Below are 25,103 nucleotides of genomic sequence, written 5' to 3' on the forward strand. Positions count from 1 at the left end.
GAGAGACTTATCCAGTAGAAGAAAGAAGGTGTTACTGCCTTTGTACAAGTCATCAGTGAGACCCCATTTGGAGTATTGTGTTCAGTTTTGGAGGCCGTATCTCGTTAAGGACATCAAAAACTTGAGGTGGTTCAGAGGAAGGCAACAAAAGTAATATGGGGGCTTGTGTCAAAAGACAGATAAGAAGAGACTTGAAGACCTCAATATGTATACCCTAGAAGAAAGGAGGGATAGGGGGTATAAGATACAGATGTTTACATATTTAAAAGGTGTTAATATGCAAACTAATTTTTTTGTAGAGATGGGGAAGCAGTAGAGCTAAAGTTCATGAGTTGGAGTTGCAGTGTGGGAGACTTAGGAGCAATGTCAGGAAATACTTTTTCACAGAAAGGTTGGTGGATGCTTGGAATGCCTTCCTGCGGGAGGCTGTGAAGACAAAAATGGTGAGCGAGTTTAAGAATGCGAGGGATAAAAACAGAGGAACACTATATAGAAAAAGGATAGAACCCAATTAAAAGCAAACTTAAATGACCTCATAACTGGAGTGAGGTTTGATGGCAGCTTCAAACGTTTGGAAGTAACACCAGTGCCAGGCACACTTCTATGGTCTGGGGCCCAGATGCATTAAAGACATTGGTAATTCCCGTTCCCTACCGATTCCATAGCAAATCAGTAGGGAACGGGAATGCATCAACGATAGGGAATGCAAATGAGCTACTCGTTGTAGCTCACTTGCATTCTCTAGTCCTTCGGTACCTGAGTCGGAGAATCGGGACGTCCCTTTAGATTAGGCTCCTCTTCCTGGTTGTCAGCGAAACGCGCTCTGATTGGCTGAAGAGACCAGGAAGAGGATCCTAATCTAAAGGGACGTCCCGATTCTCCGGCAACCAGGAAAACATAAAAGTTTTGCTGTGGAGGGGCGGCGAAGACAAATAGAAGGGGGGAAAAAACACCAGCGCCGGCAGAGCTAAAAAAAAAAATGCGAAAAAAAAGACGTCTCTCAGAAGTGCAGGGAGAGTACGTCCTTAAAGGACGCCCCTCACATGCGCTCCCTGCTTTTTTTTTTTTCTTTTTTACCTTTTTTTGGGGGCCCTTTTCCTTTCCGATTCCCTCACAGGAGCCGTAACGAGAGGTCAGACATCTCGTTAGGGTTCCTACGGTAAGGGAATCGGAAAAACGGTAGTGCAGCTCATTATAATAGCTTTTCAATCATTTGCATTCCGTTTTCGTTGCCTGCTACCGTGGCAGGGAAAATGCCCTTAGTGCATGCCCGGGGTGAACTACTTGCGTTTTAAACTGGTTCCAGCCAGTTTAAAACACAAGTTGTGGGCTCGTTTAGGGTTACCATATGGCTCCAGAAAAAGGAGGACGGATTGAGCCAGCTCAATCCGTCCTCCTTTTTCTGGAGCCATATGGTAACCCTGGGCTCGTTAGGTTTTGTGCATCTGGGCCTTTGTCCTGTAAGGGCGGAGTGGGATCTGATGGCAACTCTAGTAGTTGGGAAGTAGGATCGGTGCCGGGCAGGAAGAGACAGAGATCAAGTAAACCAGAGTTTAATCAAGAAGAAGTGGAATCTGTGCGGAATGGCAGATTTGGTTCTGGCCACCTTGTTGGGTAGACTGGATGGACCTTGCAGGTCCAGACTTCCTCACATAGACTAAAGAATCCTTAATATAAACACATACTTGTTGATACAGAATGGAACAAACCTGCTTTGTCACTGGGCCCTTGTAGGCTATGAATTGGGCTTTTCGGAGACCTCTCACTAACTAACCAAGGCCTAACCCTTGACCTCACATCTGTTCTTTTTATCTGACATGCCCATATTTACACCACTTTGTCACTGAATCCCCCTGCCACAGCCAGAGGCCTTCACCTCCCCCCCTTACCGGTTAATGACTAGGAGCCAGAGGTTCTGTTACGTATACACGTTCTGATTGGTCATCAGGTGGAGCACACTGGTATTATGGGGGAGGGTCATTTTTAGAGGTCTTTTTACTCTGTTATTCTATCTCTATGCATGGTGGAGCTTCAGCCGCAAGTCCCTGCAGTCTAGAACCTTCATGCCCCCTCCCAGTGCAAGGGAGGCAAGAGACTGTCATGAATATCTTCTACCTGTAACCAGAAACTGTGTAGCTGTTCACTCTGGCATCATACTAAAGGTATCTTATATGATAATTTGTCAGTCTGCGTCCCTGGATGGCTGGCTGGGTTCGTAACAGTATGCAAATGAGCTACTACCACCACACACTGCTCCAGGGAAGCAGAGGCAGACTCCAACCTGCTGTACATCACACGCCATCGACGGCTCAAGGACAGCACCAGAGAACGGGGTGCATGCAGAGTGAAGGAGGAAGGAATACCTTTCTCTTTCTCGCTGTAGCGGCTGATATTACTGTTGTCGCTGTACAGTGGTCCAGTGGTGGCGGTGGTCGCATGGGGCTTGCAGCTATGGTACTGGGCGTTGAGCGTGTTGACCGTAATGTAGATCAGATGCAGCACTGTCTTACTGAGATCCGATTCGCGGTAGGGATACTGCGTGATTGAAAACAAAACAAAAGAAAATCTGAGTCTCCAATGTGCGCCTTCAAGGAGATCCGTAAACACGTTCGATATTTGAGTTAGAGAAAAGGAGAATTTGTCTCCATGGGTTGAGTCAGAGCAAGGCTGGCGAAGTGCCCAGGTCCACCTGCCATCTCAATTCCATCGCACTGACAATCGCTGTTGCAGTGTCGAGGCTTGGAGGAGGACTAGGGCCCATTCACCCCTAGTTTCACCAGAGGATTTGGGGGTTCACAAGGATTCAGATTCTGTGCAAAAGAAAGTGTATGGTAGCCTCAGATGTTAAAGTCAGGTCTATTAGAATAGCAGGCAGGTCCCTGGAGTAGGTAGTGGTCACTGCAGTGCACAGTGGGGGACCCAGGTCTCCTATATCCCTCTACCTTTCACACTTGTGAAATGCTCTGAAATGCTTTGATGTTCCCATGAATACCTCCTACCAGTGGTGTGCTGGAGCTGGCTCGCACTGGCTCGCAAGAGCCGGTTGTTAAATGTATTGGCATCTTGCGAGCCGGTTGTTGGCCCCTGCGAGCCGGCTCGCCTCTGCCCCCGGTCATCCGTCTGCAGCTCTGCGAGTCCCCAATAGCCGTGTCTTTCTTACGCCGCACCCCTACATTTAAAAATTTTATTTTCCCTCGAGGCGTACCGGCGTTGAAGGCTTGAAGCGAAGGCAGCAGGCTCAGCTTGGTTCCAGGCCTTCCCTTCGCATCATGGCTCCGCCCTCGCCTGACGCATTTCCTGTTTGCGCGAGAGCGGAGCCATGATGCGAAGGGAAGGCCTGGAACCAAGCTGAGCCTGCTGCCTTCGTTTCAAGCCTTCAACGCCGGCACGCCTCGAGGGAAAATTAAAATTTTAAAGGTAGGGGTGCGGCGTAAGAAGGAAACGGCTATCGGGGAGTCGCAGAGCTGCAGAGGGCTTACGGACGACCAGGGGAGCGGGGGGGGGGGAAGAAGGCAGATGGAGGGGAGGAGGACAGGAGGGAGATGAGGGTTGCTGGACATGGGTGGATCATGGAGGGGATGGCAGGGGGAGAGGAGGGTTGCTGGACATGGGAGGGGGATGGATGGAGGGGAGAGCAGGGCTGCTGGACATGGGTGGGTGGATGGAGGGGAGAGGAGGGTTGCTGGACATGGGTGGATGGAGGGCAGGGGAGAGCAGGGCTGCTGGACATGGGTGGGTGGATGGAGGGGAGAGGAGGGTTGCTGGACATGGGTGGGTGGATGGAGGGCAGGGGAGAGCAGGGCTGCTGGACAGGGTGGGTGGATGGAGGAGAGAGAGGGTTGCTGGACAGGGTGGGTGGATGGAGGGCAGGGAGAGCAGGGCTGCTGGACATGGGTGGGTAGATGGAGGGGAGGGAGGTTGCTGACATGGGTGGGTGGATGGAGGGTAGGGGAGAGCAGGGCTGCTGGACATGGTGGGTGGATGGCGGGGAGAGGAGGGTTGCTGGACATGGGTGGGTGGATGGAGAGCAGGGGAGAGCAGGGCTGCTGGACATGGGTGGTGGATGGAGGGGAGAGGAGGGTTGCTGGACATGGGTGGGTGGGTGGATGGAGGGCAGGGAGAGCAGGGCTGCTGGACATGGGTGGGTGGATGGAGGGGAGAGGAGGGTTGTTGGACATGGTGGGTGGGTGGATGGAGGGCAGGGGAGAGGAGGGTTGCTGGACATGGGTGGGTGGATGGAGGGCAGGGGAGAGCAGGGCTGGGACATGGGTGGGGATGGAGGGCAGGGGAGAGCAGGGCTGCTGGACATGGGTGGGGGATGGAGGCAGGGGAGAGGAGGGTTGCTGGACATGGGTGGGTGGGTGGAGGAGAGGGCAGGGAGAGAGGAGGGTTGCTGGACATGGATGAGGGGAGGGAAGATGTGAGGAAGGAGATGAGAAGAGGGAAAAGGAAGAGGAGGAGAAAAACTGCACATGGATGGAGAAAATAGGCAGAAGCTGAGGACCAGAAATGAAGAAGAAAGGAGGAAAGGAAAGAAAGAATGGAAAGGAAGCCCTGGAAACGGAGTTAAGAGGACAGATAGCAGCAGAATCGGATACTGGGCCAGCATGATCAGAAAACAAAGTCACCAGACACAAAGGTAGAAAAAAAATCATTTTATTTTCATTATAGCGTTTTGGAATATGTTCACTTTGAGAATCAGGTGCTCAACATTAAAAGTTTATATTTATTTACTTATTTATGGCATTTTATCCCACATTAAACATGAATTAGATTGGAACCTGGGATCATTTAATAGTTTTTTCTGGCGAGAGTAATGCATTGCCCACCCCCCCCCGGCTATAGCCAGCTCTGCAATTTGGGGGCGCAGTGGGGGACGGGGGGGGGGGGGGGGGGGGCGCCGTGGTGGACCGGGGAGAGAGCCTGTTGTTAAAAATTTACCAGCACACCACTGCCTCCTACCCACCCCCCACCCTGTCAGACTGTCATAGTAATGCTTGAATGTTTTCACTTATATGCACTGTCAGCTAGCACATTTGCTTATTTCCGATCTGAGGAAGAAGGGCAACCTTTGAAAGCTAATCAAGAAATGTATTAAGTTATGTCCAATAAAAAAGGTATCATCTTATTTTCTTTTCCATGTTTTATTTTGTTTGATTTCTATTGATTACCTTTAAAAGTGGACTAACACGGCTACCACACCTCTCTACACTTGTGGTGGAAACTGTGACCCTTCCCAAACTCACCAAAACCCTACTGTACCCACATATAGGTGCCCCCTTCTCCCATAAGGGCCTACTGTAGTGGTATACAGTGGGGGGGGGGAGCAGTAGGTTTTCGGTGGGTTTTAGAGGGCTCAGGGGACAAGATAAGGGAGCAAGGTGAGATGTGCACCTGGAAGCATTTTCATGAAGTGCCCTCTAGGGTGCTCCACTGCTCTCCTGGGATGTCTGGGGGACCAGTCTACTAAAAATGCTGGCTCCTCCTACATCTCCATGGCATGAACATCTATGTTTTGCACTTGTTCTTTCTTTTTTTTGTTTTGAAAATGGACCAAAAAACAAAACATCCAAAGCATAAAACCTTGTTCAAAACAATATTTAAAAAAAAAAAAGATAGACATTTTTCTTTTTTCAAAAATGACCTTATTTCCTATTCGGATTTTGTACGTTTTGTGCAAGACGTCCAAAGTCGGGACTTAGATGTCATATCGAAAATGCCCCTCCACGTAACTTTGTAAGTCTACGTGCTTTGAAAATACGCCTCCACATGGCCTGAGGCTGGGATTTGAAACACTTGGGGCTGCGCGAGGTCCAATGGTCTGTCTCTTATGAATGTCTGACGCCTCCCTGTTACCCTTTGACTAGTGCAATTAAGTATTAAATATTTCTTTAAAATTATTTAGAAATGTATCTAGCATTTTTGTCACGGGGGTTTCCCCTCCTTTGTTATTGCTGATATCGGCACTGAAATTATGCCCAGATATTCAATGCAGGGCCGTGTCCAGGCACTTTATATGCGGCCGGCCAGCCCTTAACCAGATTAGCTAAACCAGCCAAAGATAGGGCCTCTGCCAGTTAAGTGTTGAATATCAGCAGTTATCTGGTTAAGTCCCAGCTCTGCCCCAGACCACCCAAACAACAGCCATGTTTTAGCATTTGTGGTTAGAGGGGATATTCGGCGGCACTATCGAAATGCTGGTGAACATTCTTTCAGGGTCTGCTCAGCACCAGTTACCAGATAAGACACTCTTTTACCCAGTTAACTGGCTTTGAATATTGACCCCCCCCCCCCCCCCCCCCCCACTACATTTCTTAAATTAAATTCATGGAATATCATTTCTTCTTGTAACAAACGTGATATATTCACTGTAATTAAACTCTGGAATTCGTTGCCAGAGAATGTGGTAAAAGCAGTTAGCTTAGCGGGGTTTAAGCAGCATAAAATGTATGTACTATTCTGGATCTTGCCAGGTACCTTGTGACCTGAATTGGCCACTGTTGGAAACAGGATGCAGGGCCTGATGGACCTTCAGTCTGTCCCAGTATGGCAACACTTATGTACTTATATTATCTCAAAGACAGAGCTCTAGAAGCAACATTGGCCTGGAGAAAACAAGAATCCTTGCAGGTTGGATCAATAACCAAGGAGAGCAGACAGCACCCTTCTGCGGGGTCTGACCTGGGGTTCTCTGCATGTGAAGCCAACTGCTGACCGGTATCTTCATGATCAGGAAATAGTTCTAACCATAAAAGCACCGGTCTGTCCGAGACTGAAACAGAATTATCTGGATGCTGCATTGGCACATATGTAAAGAGCTGCAGGTTCCCAGAGCATATGTGCTCCTGGACAACCCGTCCCAAAGAGGTCTGTGATCCAAATAGAACAAATGGAGCTCCATCATAAGGTAATACACTTTATGAAACTTTAGGCAAATCCAGGGTTTTGCAGTTTTATTCCAGTGCATTGTGGGATTTGTAGTCTCAGCTTTTTCAACTTAAAATCAGCACTGCAGGTACCAAAAAGACCAAGGGTGTGGTAACCGATGGGAGCAGAGCTGCCAAGTGACCCAGTTCCAGGCGGGAGACTTTTGGGCCAGTTCTGGTTTTGAACTTGCATCCTAAAGTAATGTGGGGTTTGTAGTCCCTGATTCTACCCATTATGGAACTGCCTAAAAATTTCCCTTCTGGAATTGGGTAACTTGGAAGCTCTGTGGGAGTCATGAAAAAGCCAAGGCTACATTGAAGTTTCCCCACTAGAAGCTGAGTCACCAGCACACTGTAGGAAGATGATTGCAATTTAGCAGCGTCTGTAAAGTCTTTAGGAACAATGACTGCCTGAACCAGTGGCGTAGCTATGTGGGGCCAGGGGGGCCAGGGCCCCCGTAGATTTGGCCCTGGATCCCCCTGCCGACGACCTGCTGCCAACCCACCATCACCGTTGCCTGCCTTTACAATGTGCAGGAAGTCAGAAACAGAAGGAAGCCTTTTGCGAGAAGAAAGGACTTCTGGCTGGCGGGGGTTGGGGTCCCCACCAGCAAAGGTAGGCAACGGCGGATTGGCGGCGGGAGGGGGAATCAAGAGGGTCGGCGGCAGGGGGGGGACAAAGTCGGCAATGGCGGGGCAGGGGGTGTCAGCAATGGCGGGGGGGGTCGGCAGCGCCAGGGGGGCTAAAATGTGCCCCCTCACCTCAGGCTCTGGACCCCCCCTTCCGCCGAAGTCTGGCTACGCCTCTGGCCTGAACAGCTCACAGGGTCTGCAGGCCCACGGGTGCATTGTACCAACCTCATCTGTAAATGGGAGCGCCCTACAGGGATCCCTTTTTTAAAAATTCAGACAGCAGCAGGACAGCAGCGGAGATGCCAAGTTACCCTGTTCCAGGCTAGAGACTTTGGGATAGTCCTGGATTTCTGACCACCTTATCCTGGTGTATTATGAGACTTCCAGCACTAATGTCAAATGGGCAGGATCAGGCACTACAAATCCCACAATGCTTTGGGATGTAAGTTCAAAATCAGGGCTGGCCAAAAAGTCTGCAGCCTGGAACCCCAGGAAAGTATGTGTGGAGTTCCAAAATGAAACTGCCCCTGCCCCAACTGAGCCCCATCCCACCCCCTCTTACTGGATGTACAATGTGTTTGCACTGACCCTTGAGGTGACTTTTACAGTGTAGGGAGTGTGTCAATTTTCACACTCCTATTTCTGTGGGTAAAAGGCTGTTATTTTACTCATAGAAATGGACTGGAATAGTATCCTCTTTGTATCCTTAGGAAGGGGTGGATTATAAAGCTGATACATAAATACCTTGTATAAAATCACCAGCAATGCCTTTAACCACATCTGCCGGATGTGAGGTTTAAGGGACCAGAGGGAGCATCGTGGAGGTTGCTGGAAGTGATGACGAAGCTGTGGACAGGTACAATATTTCAGCACTTGCACCACCAGTGGCAATAGCTGTTTCCCCAGGTTAATATTGTAGTCCATGACCTGAAAACAAGAATTCAGTTAGAAATCGGTAGGTATCGGGGTCTTGCAACACCTTTAGTAGCCTAGTGGTTAGTGCAGTGGACTTTGATCCTGGGACCTGAGTTCAATTCCCACTGCAGCTCCTTCTGACTCTGGGCAAGTCACTTAACCCTCCATTGCCCCTAGTACAAAAATAAATACCTAAATATATGTAAACCACTTTGAATGTAGTTGCAAAAACCTCAGTAAGGCGGTATATCAAGTCCCATTTCCCTTTCCCTATTTGAGATTCTACATGGAATGTTGCTATTCCACTAGCAACATTCCATGTATAGCAACATTCCATGTAGAAGCCTGCCCTTGCAGATCATGTACGTGCAGGACGTCAGACTCACAGAAACGGAAGCCTGCGCGGATGCGTTGCTGATCTCCAAGGGCAGGCTTCTACATGGAATGTTGATAGTGGAGGAGTAGCCTAGTGGTTAGTGCAGTAGATTTTGATCCTGGGGGCCTGAGTTCAATTCCCACTGCAGCTCCTTGTGACTCTGAGCAAGTCACTTAACCCTCCATTGCCCCTAGTACAAAATAAGTGCCTGAATATATGTAAGCCGCTTTGAATGTAGCTGCAAAAACCTCAGAAAGGCGGTATATCAAGTCCTATTTCCCTTTCCCTATTTGAGATTTTACATGGAATGTTGCTACTATTGGAGATTCTAGATGGAATGTTGCTATTGCTACTATTTGAGATTCTGGAATGTTGCTACTATTTGAGATTCTACATGGAATGTTGCTATTCCACTAGCAACATTCCATGTAGAAGGCTGCCCTTGCAGATCAGCAATGCGGCCGCACAGGCTTCTGTTTCTGTGAGTCTGACGTCCTGCACATACGTGATCTGCAAGGGCAGGCTTCCACATGGAATGTTGCTAGTGGAGGAGTAGCCTAGTGGTTAGTGCAGTGGACTTTGATCCTGGGGAACTGAGTTCAATTCCCACTGCAGCTCCTTGTGACTCTGGGCAAATCACTTAACCCTCCATTGCCCCTGGTACAAAATAAGTACCTGAATATATTATGTAAACCACAGAAAGGCGGTATATCATTTCCCTACCCTTCCCTTTATGGTTAGGGCCAACTTCACCCTACTTCCTTCAAGCTCCCTGCTTGCCAGGGGTGTAGCCATGGGGGGCCTTGAGAACCTGCCCCCCAATTTGTATTCAGGGCCCCATGCCCCACTAGCATCCCTTTACTCATAACCACCAAGCACACACAGGGGGCACGGTTCTCCCACACATGCGCAATTTCAAGGAAACTAAGCACACACTGGGCGGGGGCCTGGTACAGATGTGGTAGCAGCCACAGGTGAGAGAAGCACTTCTATTCGCAGGGTTGGGAACCCTCCCCAACTCAGGTATGTGCAGGGGGTACAAAGAGTGGCGACATGCGGAGGCAAAATTTTGTGCTCCCCCACCTTGTGCTCTGACCCCCCCCCCCAAAAAAAAAAAACAAATCTGAGGTCTGGCTACGCGCCTGCTCCTTGCTGATACCGTGTGAGGCAGAAACTGGTGAGGGCCATGGCCCCGTGGTCCACCCTGTTCCTATACTGCAAATGTAGGACCCCCACCTTAGCCTCAGTCTGGAAATCAAAAGGTCCGATGCAGACGACTTCTAATGCAAATGTAATGAGCAATTTTTTGCCCACTGATACAGTAAACTGATTGTTCTAATAAGCATAAGTGATTAGCATATCGAATGAATGAACACAAAGCTCTGCACCAATGGCAGCTGGTATGAAAGTGTCAGCACACATCTGCGCAAGTGCTGGAATGTTATTCCTTGGGTAAATACCAGCCTTGCAAAAATGTCTTGCACAGAAAATGTTTGCAATGCTGATGCTTTTGCGCAGAACATGGGCAGATACAGTATATATTCTGTTCAGCCCTGTGCGCAGAACCATTGCCTGCGTTTCTGTCTAAAATGTTTGCAGGCACTGTTAAGCTCAGAGCAAAAAAAAATAACTGGCATTTCATTCTCTCAGACACTACTGTAGAGAAACGAGCTAAAACCTCTACACCTCAGACCCAGCATTCAAGTTTTTAGTGCTGTGCTCAACCTAAAGTCGTCTGCCTACTTTTGAAGCCAAACAGCTAACAGTCTTATTATCATTTTTAATATGCTGAGCGCCAGCGTCCTACACTGTGTCGTGTTATCTTTTGCATGAAACATTTCTCTGCATCGTCTAGCTGTAAAATTGCGTGCAGCCATCTCGCTAACTGCGCACTTCCATCTGTGCTAGCTTTCTGCAACAGACCTTCAGCTTGTTAAAAATGGAAAGCGGGGAGTATATTATTTCCAAATGAAAATCAAAACTAGCACAAGATCTTTAATGAGTTCTTGAGTTCTCCCAGGGCGTACCGCTCCCACCACCCCGAGGGCGGGGTGCTGGGAGCGGTCCGCCCTGGGTGCACGCTGCAGCGGGGGTGCAGGGAGTAGGTCAGCTCCACTGGTCCCCTGCTCCCTCTGATGTTACTTCCTCTTCCAGGGCAGAGGGAGCAGGGAACCAGCGGAGCCAACAGCTGAGGGACTGCTCCCAGCATCCTAGGAGGTGAGAGCAATGCACCCGGGGGGGGGAGGGGAGGGGGGGGGTTTGAGGTAATGTACTGGGGGGGGGGGGGATCGCAGCACCCAGGGGGGTGCACAGCGGCGATCCGCCCCAGGTGGCAGCTGACCAAGGAACACCACTGCTTTATCTGCAGAATACTGCTTTGAAAATTAGCCTTCTTTGAACCTTTATTTGGACACTTTTGTACTCTAGCACCATCTTGTGGTGGAAAATCAAAAGTGCTGCTCCTGTACACATCTCCCATATTTACTGTATGCTGTATCTCCTTTAACTGTCCAGCCATTGCGCTGTATCTCCCATATCTGCACAATCAGTAGTGCTTACCTGCGCTATCCCAGCTATAAATGCATTGAAACAGGTGGATGTGCGCATCTTCTGAGGTGCAATCATGAAGCAGCCTTCCTGCTGGTCGTACCCCAGGAGAACATAGAGGTGGCGCTTGACCGTGTTGAAGGCTTTGGCACTGCTGATGTCAGCCTCGGCGCTGCTTTTATCCTTTGCCATGAACTTCATCAGGACCGTAATCAGCTGATGCACAGTCTGATGGTCAATGCCGGCATCCTCTGGGGGGGGTCCTTGATCATGTTGTCATTTTCTGGTGACTGATGACCTAGGGTTCCAAAGAGCACAGCCACAGTCAAAATCCACATTGCAAGGGAGCTGACATACCTATAAAACCGTGTTGTGCCCCCATACTCGCAAAGAAAATGAGACGGGCTTGGGTTAAATGATTGCTATATTTTTCACTTTTGAAATAATACTACCTCTGCAAAAAAAAAAAAACCCCAGAAATAGTGGAATTAGAAAAGAAGCCCAACAAAAATGATAACGGGGATGGGATGATTTCCCTATGAGGAAAGGCTAAAGTGGCTAGGGCTCTTCAGCTTGGAGAAGACATAACCGAAATCTTAGCACATGACTGACTAACCTCTTCGCCATTAATAAACAAATATTATCACTTTAATCCTTACGTCGAATATGGCCTCTCCATAGTTGATGATATACTATGTGTTACAATCCAATCTATGACTCAGGAACCTCCTGCAATATCATAATGTATTCTTCTTTACCATATATGTACGCACAAGGTATATATATACACTAGCCTTTGAGCCCGTAAAAACGGGCTATTATAGGAAGGGGGGGTTGAAAGGCCCGCCCCGCCGCCGAGTTCGCCGCTGCCCCTCCCCCTCCGAATTTGCGCCCCCCCTCCCCCGAGCCGTCACCACCCACCTTCCACCCGCCGGGCCCTCGCTCCGCTATTGAAACAGCGAGGGTCTGGGAACGCAGCACTGAGCTCTGCTGAGCTGCTGACGTCCCACCCAGGATGGATTCCCACTGAGCACCTCCCCCCCCCCCCGGGTGCAGCATCATCTGTCCACCCAGGTGGAGCACAACACCCTCCCCCCCCCGGGTGCAACAGCCCCCCCCCCCCCTGGGTGCAGCATCCCCCTGGCACATCAGCCCCCCCCCCCCCAGCGCATCCTAGCCCCCACACCCCGTGTGCATTCTTCTTACTTGCTGGGGTGCAGGGCGCAGCCACGCGGCTGTCGTCTCTGCTGGTTCCTGCTCCCTCTGCCCCGGAACAGGAAGTAACAGCAGAGGAGCAGGGAATCAGTGGAGCTGACAGCCACACGGCTGCTCCCTGCACCCCTCCTGCAGCATGCACCCAGGGCGGACTACCCCCACCATCCCACCCTCAGTATGCCACTGTCGCGTCTTGTATACTGCCTGCTCTCCCGAAAGATTCAAAGCCGTTAACAAACAGGATATAACCTGCACGTATGAAGAAAATACATATTATAATCCCCTAAGCATTACAATACTAAAACTCAAACCAGAATGTTTTTAAAGCCTTTCTAACTGCAAAGTGTGATGGTATAAGCCTAATGTCTCAAGGAAGATCATTCCAAATCTCAACCGCCTGAAAAGGAAACAAACTCACATGAACAGTTTTTAAACATATATTTTTAGGTGTGGGATAGCCCATTTGTAAAGTGTGCAAAAAAACAATTACTACGCCCAGAGGCAGGAAAAAACCACAGATCCACTACATCCTCAGTGTTCAGACCACAGATCGATTTGAAAACCAAGCAAGCAAGCTTAAATCTAATCCACTGATTAATAGATAGCCAATGAAGACCTCTCATAAAAATGGTCATAGTGTCAAAATGACCTCTACTAAATATCAGTCTAACTGCTGTACATAAGTACATAAGTATTGCCATACTGGGACAGACCAAAGGTCCTTCAAGCCCAGCATCCTGTTTCCAACAGTGGCCAATCCAGATCACAAGTACTTGGGAAGATCCAAAGGAGTACAATACATTTGTCACATTTTCCAAAAGCAGGAACTAGGTTAGTGAGCCCTTGGGCCACTGCCGAGGAGCGGCAGTGGCAGGCAAAACCACCCACACCAGGAACAAGACAGAACTCAGATAGGAACAGCAAGACTCACCTGCACTAGCCGCCCTTCCCCAGGAGTTGAGCCCCTGGCTGCAGGTGGCCGACAGGACTTACAGGACAGGGTAGGAACTGGAAGATGCAAGCAGCCGCTAAAACAGAGAACAAACACTGACAAACACGAGACAGAACTAAAGCTGCCAAGCAGCCACTGAACAAGAAACAGTCAAACAGAAACTAAACACAAAAGACAGACAAGGAACAAGTCTAAGAAACAAACAAACCCTAAGCTAAACTATACACAGACTAACTAGAAATCAGACAAGGAACTAGAATAAAAACCAAGCTAGGCAGACGTGCAACAAGCACCAACAAACCAGGGCCTTAGGCGATGCAAAGGCAAAACAGAGAGTTTCCAAATGGCTAATAAGCCCAGCAGCAGCTGAGACTCACTGCAGCAATCACCAGGCAGCTACGGGTGCTGTGCTGGCTCAAACAAGCCAAGCAAGTCTGGCAGGCCGGAAGATCCGGACTGGACTGGGCTGAAGTCTGGAACGGGAAACAGCACACAGGCAATCTAAAGCAGCCAGCACACAGAGACAGAACTAACTCAGAAAGAACAGACAGAAGCCAGCTCAGAAGCTGACCACCGGAAATAGGGTGAGCCTGAGAGGAGTCACGACCACAGATGTGGCAACATTTTATGCTGCTTATTCTAGAAATACCGCCAAAGAATGCAGCTCTAACTCTACTTTTTATCACTGATAACAATACTCAATACTAGTAGAGTAATACTGGAGCGACACCTGGGTGGAGGTTAAAGGCAAAGTCTCATATTCAGATCGCAGTTAATTCAAATTGTAAAACTGCTCACATTTTAATCACAGACTTATGCCTGCCTTCCTACCCTTAATGTCGACTAGCATCACTCTTAATATCTTCACTTTAATTTTATCTTTTTTTTTTTAGTTATTATCTTTCATTTTAACATTCAACCGTGTTGCTAGCTGACGAAATAAGCAGTGGATTTTCACCAAATCCATTTTAATAATGGTCTATGGACTTTTCCTTTAGGAAGCCATCCAAACCTTTTTTTAAACCCCGCTAAGCTAACCGCTGTTACTACATTCGCTGGATTCTCTCCCTTCCCTGTTCTTTACATCCTCTGCTATCCACCCGCCTCTGAAACTGCGGCAGCCACTGAGCTTTTCCCTGTTTCTTCATATTTTGCTGTATGATACCCGGTTCCACAATGACAAGTTCCATATTCCTTGTTCAGCCTGTCGACGCTGATCTACAGCACCATGCTCCCCACTGCCACTGGCTGCACTGTACACCCCAGCTACAGGGGAATAAACAGATCTGATTATTCAAAGTATCATAGGATTCAAATAAATGCTCTACTTTGTACCTGGAGTCTGATCTGGAGTTCCACCCAGGGCGGGAGCAGACTGCTCATGCCGGGTCAGCCTCACAGCTGCAACAGAAGGAACAGGTATAAGAAAATAGGAGGCAAATGGTACACTGGGATAGAGTTCCAATGGTTTGATGCTGTGGAAACTGTATGTGTTGCATGGTCGTGTTCCCAGAGACACACCTCATTTTGGTGGTGTGTGTACTGCACCTGTATGTTTAGGGATGTGGGTGGATTGTGTATATGTGAATATGAGTGGGCTATTTGCGTGTTATATGTGTGCAGGGATATTTTGGTTGCTGCCTGTGGGAACAACATTTACTACAGGCTATCGCAGTATATCAGCGCTCATGGCAGCTAAAATTACAGGAAAAAACTAAAGCTACTCATTAAAAACCTAGAATTCATGCAGCAGATGTCGGGTAAAAGGCATAGGAAGGTTTCACAATGGATAGAACAGGTAGCTGCAGCTTTGTCTAAAGGTGAACAATTCAAAAGGGTTTGTTGACAGTCTAAAGCCAAGACCTGCAGTCTGAAGAGGAGCTGGGACTCCAGAAACTCGTTCCTAGCAGAAACCCAAGGGGACCCATCTCGGAAATTCAATCCCAGCAAGAAACCGAGAGGACCCATCCCAGAAATTCAGTCCCAGCAGGAACTCAACAGGAACCATCCCAGAAATTCAACTCCAGCAGGAACCCAAGGGGACCCATCCCAGAAATTCAATCCCAGCAAGAAACCGAGAGGACTCATCCCAGAAATTCAGTCCCAGCAGGAACCCAAGGGGCAGTGGCATAGCCAAGGGTGGGCCTGGGTGGGCTCAGGCCCACCCAGTAGCAGCACACCTATGATGTGGCTGGCAGAGATCCCCATGCCCCATCAGCCGAAAACTCCCAACAACTGTCCCTCCTGCATACCTTGTAAATAGCAGATCTTTGCCTGCAGCGAGCAGCGACTGTTACATACTGCTCCCACCGGCCCCACAGCCTTCCCTCTGATGTATTCCCGCCTATGCGGAAACAGGAAGTTGTATTGGAGGGAAGGCTCTGGGGCCAGCATGAGCAGTGTGTATTAGTTGCTGCTCGCTGAAAGTGAAAATCTGTTATTTAAAAGATATACGGGGGAGGGGGGATGTTTGAGAGACCATATGGCATGCAGGCGAGAGAGGGAGAGACCAAATCATTTGTGGGACAAGGTGGAGTTCTTCTGCCCACCCATCTTGGGCCCAGGCCCACCCAAAATTGGGTGTCTGGCTATGCCCCTGCCAAGGGGACCCATCCTAGAAATTCAGTTGTACCAAGAACCAGAAGAAACCCATCCCAGAAATTTGGTTTTGTTCTACCCACGTACACTTCAGACTAAAAGTGAAATCTGTCTAAGTTGTTCAAGCCCCCGTTCTGGCCCTGAAGTAAGATAACTTGTGGCTGTCGATTAAATCCTGCAATGTGTAAGCCAGCTTCTGTTTGATATTCTCATGGAGTGTTCACTCAAAGATCAGTCTACAATCTGCAAAGTGTGACCCATACTTGCAGACGCCCCAACCTGATAACAGACTAACATGACAAACAGCTCAGGAGTTTCATCAATGTGACAAAAATGATGATCAGACAGATGACAAGACACCCATCCAGGAGTATTCTAACAAAATCTGGACTTGGACAGATGCAGTGCTACTACACAGTGGAGGCTCTAAGGAAGATATTTCTGGTTGGGAGGGGATTCTTGGATTTATCTCATAAGATGAACTCCCCTCACCATCAGTCCCACCCACCACCACCTCCACCAGTCTCTATCTGCCTGTAACAGGCCTGTTCCCGGAGGCAGAGGGTATCCTATAACTGCACACAGGATTGGACTGAAGCGTGGAGCTCAGATACTCAACGAATTTTAGTGCTGAGGGTCTCTGGCAGTGAGAGCGCTCTCTTGGATTCCACAGGTCCCTTCACGCTGTCTCTCAGGGAGCGCACGCTCTTCTGGCGGTTACGAGCAAAGCGAGCCCTCTTGATCTTCCACATGGCAGCGTCACTCAGGTTGGCAACGTTTGTCCGAACCGCAGTGATGGCTGTAAAAGTGCACAGCACAGGGTGATCAGCCCAAGGCGCAAGAAGTAACAAATGGACAGTGATCATAACAAGAAGAATCAACAGCAACTCAGTTATATATCATCCAACCCAGGAGGTCTGAACAGTTTGCAAAAGATTATGAAATTTCAATAATTAAAAACCATAGGAAAGAAAATAAGATGATACCTTTTTTATTGGACTAACTTAATACTACTTAAAACTTCTTCTGATCTGAAGAAGAAGGATTACCTTCGAAAGCTAATCAAAAGATGAAGTTAGTCCAGTAAAAAAAGGTATCATCTTATTTTCTTTTCTCTGTTTTGATTCATTTCTATTTATTACCTAATAATTAAAAACAAATGACATCATAACTATTCAGCAATCACCATATTTCTGAAACATAAAGTTTTAAGAAGGTGATTGATTTGGGGGGTCAGGAGGAGGGATCAAATGTAGGGGAAGTGGATCACAAAATATCTCTGAATATTTTTTTAGTTCGCTATGCTTGGGCTGCACTGCGATACCTGAAATGGCAGATAGTATTGGGGAGGATTGGGAGAAACAGAGGAAGGAAGTAATTGAGGGGCCGATGGATGCTATCAAGGCTGGGGGTCAGGGAATCGGATCACGGTTGTTGTGGGGGGGGGGAATAGGATATAAAGGGCATCAGGAGCATCATGGGGTCACAGACCTCCACCATACCTGATGTACACCACCTTGGGTGAATCTCTCCAAAAAAGGCAGTTAATTAATTCCAAGAAATAAATAAAATTTGGGATTTCCAGTAGCTCAGCTGCACTTACCACCTCCTTTTTGAAGTAGCAGTAAATGCAGCTACCACATGATATTGACCTGCACGCTACCTATCACAACTGGCCATGCCTCCAACTCTCCAAGTCACACCTGGTTCCTACCCCTTCCCGTACTAAGCAGCTGGCATGGCTTTAGTCCCACGGTAGACGTTAGCTCGGGTCCATGCTAGCTGCATAATGCAGCTCAGAAAAAGAGCCCCTTAGGTGCCAGACTTACTTGTAGGAAAAGGGAATTCCTTATTGCAGTCCAGATGCAGCTGTGCCTCCAGCGAGAGGGTTTCAAACCGGTTCACAAAGAACTCCCAGCTCAGTGCCGGGATGTCCTGCTTCAGGAAGTGGAGCAGCAGGAGCTTAGTAAGGATGGTGGGTCTGTCCTTCACAACGGTATCAAACTGGAAATCGAGGCAGAGGCACAGGCCCTGGGAAGAAGAGAAAAAGACAAATGATGAAACCGTCCTGCTCTCAGTCACACCCTTAGGACATGTGGCACATCACTTGTCACCCTACTGTGAATATCCATATCATTGACTATGACCAGGGAGTCTATGGGGCAGGTCTATAAGTGGGCAGCTCGATGCCACGCATTGAGACCCTGTTCTATAACGGACGAGCGCAACTGCAAGACATGCCCCTAACCCACGCTCCCATTGTAGTCATGTGCTTTAGCATTTAGGCGCTGTGGGAACGGCCGCCAACCAGTTAACTCGCTTATCAGTGGCTATCCGGTAATTTTAGCAGTATTTAAAGGGTTATCTTCGCTGAAAATGATAGTTACCTCCAAAGTGCAAGCTGGTAATGTCGGGGACATTCTAGGGGCGGAGTCCAATTAGCTCACGATATTCAGAGCTTCTCAGCCAGTGTTAGCGCATATGAAAACGTGAGTGGTGCAATGATGGTTCTCTACTCAGTCGGTCACTATTTTTATGACTGACTGGTGAACTGAGCACTTCTTAACATCAATGTTATATTTATATATATTACAGTTTTGTTTATTATTATTTCATAGTCTATATTATTTTATTTGATTCCTTTATTGTTTAAATTACCTAATTATAAGTCATAGTATATTACTTACAATGTCAACACAATACGTAATAAAACATTTTAATAGACAGTGTAGGGTATATGCAAAGATGGAACATAAAGATAGGTAAGAGAGTAAGAAGAGTTAGATAATAAGGTGACCAATTTAAAGAAAGTTGCACATGAGGTCAGAGAGATGATTACATTTATTTATTTATTTATTTATTTATTTATTTATTGCATTTGTATCCCATATTTTCCCACCTATTTGCAGGCTCAATGTGGCTTACAATTTTTCTATCATGACTTATGCCATTTCAGAATACAGATACAACTGGTAATGCGTATAGAACATGGATGATGTAATGAACAGTCAGGTAACACATATTTAACATGGATTACATACAATTGATATCACATATTGAACGTGGATTACATAATGAAATTAGACAAAACGATACAGGGAGAAAATTATCCGATTATTAAATAAATGATGGTGAATTACGGTTCCAATTATGAGTCATTATGGTATGTCATGTTAAAAAGATATGTCTTCAGTGCCTTACGGAAATTAATTAGGTTGTGAATTATTTCCAGGTCAAGTGGTAAAGCGTTCCACATTTGCGAACTCAAGTATGAAAAGCTAATCTAAATGTTATCTCAGCTAAGTTAAGAGTGGATAAATATGTCCTGCTGCAGTATGTGCAGCCTGTGTCACTCCTTGTGTGTAAGAGAGAGACTAAGACATTAGTTACTTCCTTCCATTAAAGGTTTGGTTGAAGAGCCAAGCTTTCACCTGCTTCCTGAAGTAGAGATAGTCTTGTGTTAAGCGCAGCCTTTCTGGCAGTGCATTCCAGAGTGTGGGGGCTACTCTGGAGAAGGCTCACTTTCTGGTATCACATCATGTAATGTCTTTTGGAGAGGGTGTGTTAGGGATACCCCTTGGGAGGATCTTAGTGCCCTCAGAGGTGTGTAGAGGGTAATTCTGTTCTTCAAGTACTCGGGTCCATTTCCTTTAAGGGCCTTGAAGATCAGACATAGAGTTTTAAACTTAGCCCTGTACTGTACTGGTAGCCAATGAAGTTTTTGCAAAAATGCTGTGATGTGGTCACGTCGCTTGCAACCTTCTATGAGTCTTGCTGCTGCATTCTGAATCAACTGGAGCTGGTGCAGGCCCTTTGTAGTCAGACCATTGTATGGTGCATTGCAGTAATCCAGTCTTGATGTTATCATGGCATGCACAACTGGGATAAGATTTACCTTCTCAATGTAAGGAGAGAGGCAGCGTAGTTGATGCAAATAGTAGAAGCAGCTCTTGAAAGTTGCTTGGATTTGAGGAATCAGAGTATGTGTTGAATCTAACTGTATAAGGTTCCTGACTTGTGATTTGAGGGGGAGTTCACACTTCCCAAAAGAGATATTTATGTCAGGTACATGTCTACTTGTGTTAGGGACCCAGAGAAGCTTGGTTTTATTTGGGCTCCAACACAGTCGTGGTGGAACCTGACAGGAGTACATTGGGATGTATTTCTGTCCTTTGTCTTTCTGGGGTCACCAGATAAAGGGGTTTTATTTATCAGACCTGCTAAGTCTCACACATTCAGTGGGAGACGCCTGCTTTTGCATATCTCCTGCTGCCTCAGGCCCAGTCCCTCAGCTCTTATCTTGAGACTGATCCCACAGCAGCAACAGGAGATGACATTTTATTGAGGCGTCTCCTGCTGCCACTGGAAGGGGAGGAGACTTCTAGTGCCACAAGCTGTGATATCAGGGTGTTCCAGGGGTGAAGCTGTGGGCAGGGACTGGGGACAGGGACTGCGTGTGGGGCCGTGGGCGGGACTGGCTTGAATGGGGCAGGGCTGGGAGCATGCCTTAAGTCTCCCTTGAAAAATCTCATCCCCTTGGGAGGTCTGATTTATTTTAATTCTTTTTGCAGCCATTCTATCTTTGCTGCTTATAACCTTGTATCTTACTCCAGTCTAGGTCTTGGTCCGGTGGCTCCCCCTATCCAGCAAGACCCTTTAGTTTAGTCTGGTGCACACTGCCCTGCTGTGTTTTTCTTGTGTCTTCCTCAATAAGGCCTCTGGGAGCAACGCTCACACCAACTAAGGGATATGTGTTTAAAAAAAAAGTCCCATTGGTCTCTTGCCGCAGATTTTGAATATCTGACTTCTAGAGCAAGCAATTATGTCAAGGTAGAGGCTAATGCTCCTGAGACTTAATCACTGAAGAGGAACTCACCTGCAAAGCTGGCCTCTTGATGGTATCTAATAAAAGCCCCGCCCTTGTGGCCACTGCTGGATTCACATCTTCCACAGCCGTCAGGAAACAGCAGAATGCATGAGCCAGGGAATATTTCAGCAAATGGTTCTTGGTCACAGAGTGGATGTCCAGAAATCTACACAGCACTGCCACTTTTTCCACTGTGTCACACAGGAGACAGAGAAAAGTAAACTATACATAATGCACCGTACTCCTGTATTATTTTAATACTTAATTAATTTGATTGAATGCCTTTCAAGGTAACCAGCGTATAAAATCCAAACAATGCAATAAAATTAGACAAAGGAAAACTGAGACACAATCCACAAGTAAGAGGAATGGAAATAAAAAGAGAAAAGTGGACAGAAACACTGACACAACAACAACATGACAGAGCTAAAGACAGCAGCTAGGAGAACCAAAGACACGTTAAAAGTTAACTGCAGTTAACTCTGAGATTAATGCACCATTAATCACATTTTTAAAAATTAATCAGACTGCAGCATCTCCTGTCTCCTCCAAACATCTCTTCTGCTCTCTTCCGCTCCCAACCCCTGTTCTTGGCGCGAGCAGAATCCAACATCTTTCCCCCTATGTGTGATTCAACAACATCGTCCCCTCCCCCCCCCCCATAAACTGGTCTACCTTAACGATAGTCTTCTGTTGGTCTCTGGCAGCGGCAGTATTGCACATATACTGCCTAGGGCCTGGTCCAAAGCTTTTCTTCTGATCTATTGTGCCCATGCAGAAACAGGAAGTCATGTCAGAGGAAGCGGACGGGACCAGAGGGAAAGCTTCAGACCAAGACGCAGGCAATGTATGTGCAACTCTCTGCTGCTGCTGCTGGGGACCAAGAGAGGATCGCCTTTAAGGTAGCTCTACAGAGGGGGATTGAGAGGGGGATCAGATGCCAAACCCCATGTGGGGGAGGGAAGTGAGCTGCAGACCTGCGAACAAAACTGGAGGTGCCATCAGTGGAAGCTATGGCCGAGTTTGTGAGCTCCAGCAACCACAGGAAGAGCTTGGTGCTATTCACCACCAAGTTTGTGTTGCTGCTCATGGGGGTGGAAGGAAGGAAGGAAGGAAGGAAGGAAGGAAGGAAGGAAGGAAGGAAGGAAGGAAGGAAGAAAGGAAGGAAGAAAGGAAGGAAGGAAGGGAAAAGTGTTGGAAAATGGGAGGGAGGGAGAGAGAGAGAAATAATGGACTCCCAGAAACCAAAGAGAGATAATGGATTTGGGGTAAGAGGGAAGGTTAAGAAAGGGAGAAATGCTGGATTTGGAGGTGGGAAGGAGGGAGATTATCAGTCCTTTAGAGAACAAAGGGGGGATGGGATTCAATAAACTGCCTTTCGTGGTTATAATCAAAATGGTTTACATATTATATACAGGTATGTATTTTGTATCTGGGGCAATGAAGGGTTAAGTGACTTGCCCACAGTCACAAAGAGCTGCAGTGGGAAACAAATAAATAATGAATATCTTTAACTGTTATTATTATTTGTGATTAATGTTTTTAATTGCACAAATAATGATTACAAATTTTAATCGAAGTGCAGCCTTGGATGTTCTCATAAGCACAAATTAGACTACAGCAGGGGTTCTCCTCGGGATACATCTAGCCAATAAAGGTTTTCAGGATATCCACAATGAAAATGCTTGAAATAAATTTGCATGTATGACCTCCAGTGCATGCAGATCTCTCTCATGCTTATTCATTACTAGTAAAATAGGCAGACAGGAAACGGGCGCTAGCAAGGTTTTTCTCATAGTTGCATGTTGGCCTCCTCCCTCCCTCCCTTTCATGTGAATTCCAGGCCCCCCTCCGTGTCCTTGGATTTCCATGCTGTCTTTGGAGTTCCACACCCCTGTGCATCCGTCCCTCTCTGTCCTCCGAATTCCAGCCCCCTTCCCCTCCGAGTTCCATGCCCCCTACGTCCCTCCCTCCCTGTCCTCTGTTTTCCAGGCCCCTCTGTTTCAGCTCTGCCTCTGGTCCCGCCCTCATTTCCTGTTTGCGGACGGGCGGGACCAGAGGCAGAGCTGAGACAGATGGGAAGGGAGTCTGAAGCGCCGCTCGCCTTCACTGCTGACGCCGGACCCCGAGGTAAGAATTTTTAAATTACAGCTGGCACGTAAGAAGGTGAGGGGCTGCCGGAGGACAGGTCGTGGTTGCAGACGGAGGAGAGAGAGAGAGAGGGAGGGAGGCGCGGGGCCGTGGAACTCAGAGGAGAGGGGGTCATGGGACGGGAGTGGAAGGAGGGAGGGAGGGCGGTGTCCTGCAACTTCAAGGGGAGTGGGGCATCCTGCAAGTTGAAGGGGAGGGGGGTCCTGCAACTGGAAGGGGAGGGGGGCCTCTAACAGGGGGGAGGAGGAGGGAGGGAGATAGGGGACATGGAACTCGGAGGGGAGGGGGCTGGAACTCACCTCCACTGGCCGCTGCTGGCTTCCCCTCCCTCTCACGTCCCATTGGTCTGCCCTCTGACATCATCCCCAGGGCGGACCAATGGGAAGTGTGTTACGAACCCAGGCATCCAGACGGAGGTGCAAATTATTATATATATATATATAGGATGGCTATCCTGGAAACCTGATTAGCGAGGTCTGTCCTGAGGACTGAGTTGAGAACCCCCTGAACTGTAGCAATAATCCTATTTTGCAGAGTGGATGCCGTCTTTATACGCTCGGTGACATACATTCAGTGTCTTCACATCCCTGTACTGTTCTCAAGCCTCTGGTTTGTCCTTGCGCCCCTGAACTGTCCTTGCACCCCACAGATCCACAAAAGTTGGTTTTAGCTCTAACCTTTCATAATCCAGCTCTTACTAGGCAGATGCCTAGCCTCACACATGCGCCCTCTTATACTGCAGCCACTCTCACAGAATCGGCGTCACGCAGGTTAGCAGATACTTACCTGCCTCAAATCTCATCTTCCAATCCTTACTGTTAAATTTGCTGTTGATGATGGTCCAGAAAATATCAGCTCCACAGGGAAGAGACAGAGCGTGAAGCAAGAGAGGGACCCCCAGGGACGACAACTGAGAAAATTCTGACTTCAGGATTCTCCACAAACTAGAAGCCAACACAACACAGAGTATCACACACAACATCCCATGCACCACTCAGAAAGTCTTCAGTGCAGCATCCAGGGATCTACTAAACCATGCCAGCTGTTTAACATAGGTTTTAACCAGGGGTGTGCTGGTAAATTTTTAACAACGGGCTCTCTCTCCGGGCATAGCCGGCCATGAAATTTGGGGGGGGGGGGGAAATACATGCCTCTCTCTCCCCTCCCTTGTGCGGGCACGCGAGGCATACCTTTGCCGAGCCCCACCAGCCAATAAATGGACTGCCACCATTCTCTGCTGCTTGTTTCTGGCTCTGAGCAGCATGATGGAACCTTCTAGCGCTCGCATGAAAAGTCCCAGCCTGATGCTCAGAGTCAGAAACAAGGAGCAGGGAGCAGCAGCGGTCTATTTACTTGGCTGGTGGGGCCAGCATCACTGCCAGGAAAGTAAAAGAGAATTCAGGAGGGGGCCCAAGTCCACATTTTGGGAGTCAGTTGTTAAAGTAGCCATGGGGAGGTCTACTTAAACAACCGGCTCCCAAAATTCTTAAAAACTTAACAAACAGCTCTCGCGAGCCCGTGAGAGCCTGCTCCAGCACACCACTGGTTTTAACACTCATTAACAGTTTATGTAACCTTGTGCTGCCAAGTATACAACTAACACACAAATTCCAATTAAAATTCATGGAATGCAGGGAAAGGGTGGGGCTGTGCCTTGCAAGTGTCAGTACTGCTCATTAGGGGCTTCCTTTACAAAGCCGCGTTAGTGATTCCCGTGCGGCAAATGAGAGGAAGCCCATAGGAATTGAATGGGCTTTCTCTCATTTGCCGCACCGAGAATCGGTAGCGCAGCTTTATAAAAAAAAGGCCCAGTTCTTTTGGGGATTTTCATGCAGTTTGGGATACACAACACAAAGTCCAAACGAAATGAGGTAACGACGTAAACATTTTTGTTTTCAATCCACACCCCTAGTAAACGGAGCT

At 47.9% G+C, this 25,103-nt stretch overlaps 1 protein-coding gene across 1 annotated transcript in view; it reads right to left on the bottom strand.

Annotated features, from left to right (window-relative positions):
- The window catches only part of LOC115477107 (protein unc-79 homolog), a 165,375-nt gene that overhangs the window by 23,142 nt on the left and 117,130 nt on the right, over positions 1–25,103 (bottom strand). The window contains 8 exon segments of the mRNA XM_030213721.1: positions 2,364–2,535; positions 8,304–8,486; positions 11,410–11,657; positions 11,660–11,695; positions 16,782–16,961; positions 17,992–18,193; positions 21,039–21,220; positions 23,967–24,124. Of these exon segments, the coding sequence (XP_030069581.1) occupies positions 2,364–2,535; positions 8,304–8,486; positions 11,410–11,657; positions 11,660–11,695; positions 16,782–16,961; positions 17,992–18,193; positions 21,039–21,220; positions 23,967–24,124 (1,361 nt within the window).

This window comes from Microcaecilia unicolor, chromosome 9 (genome assembly GCF_901765095.1).
Source record: "Microcaecilia unicolor chromosome 9, aMicUni1.1, whole genome shotgun sequence".
Taxonomy (NCBI): Eukaryota; Metazoa; Chordata; class Amphibia; order Gymnophiona; family Siphonopidae; genus Microcaecilia; species Microcaecilia unicolor.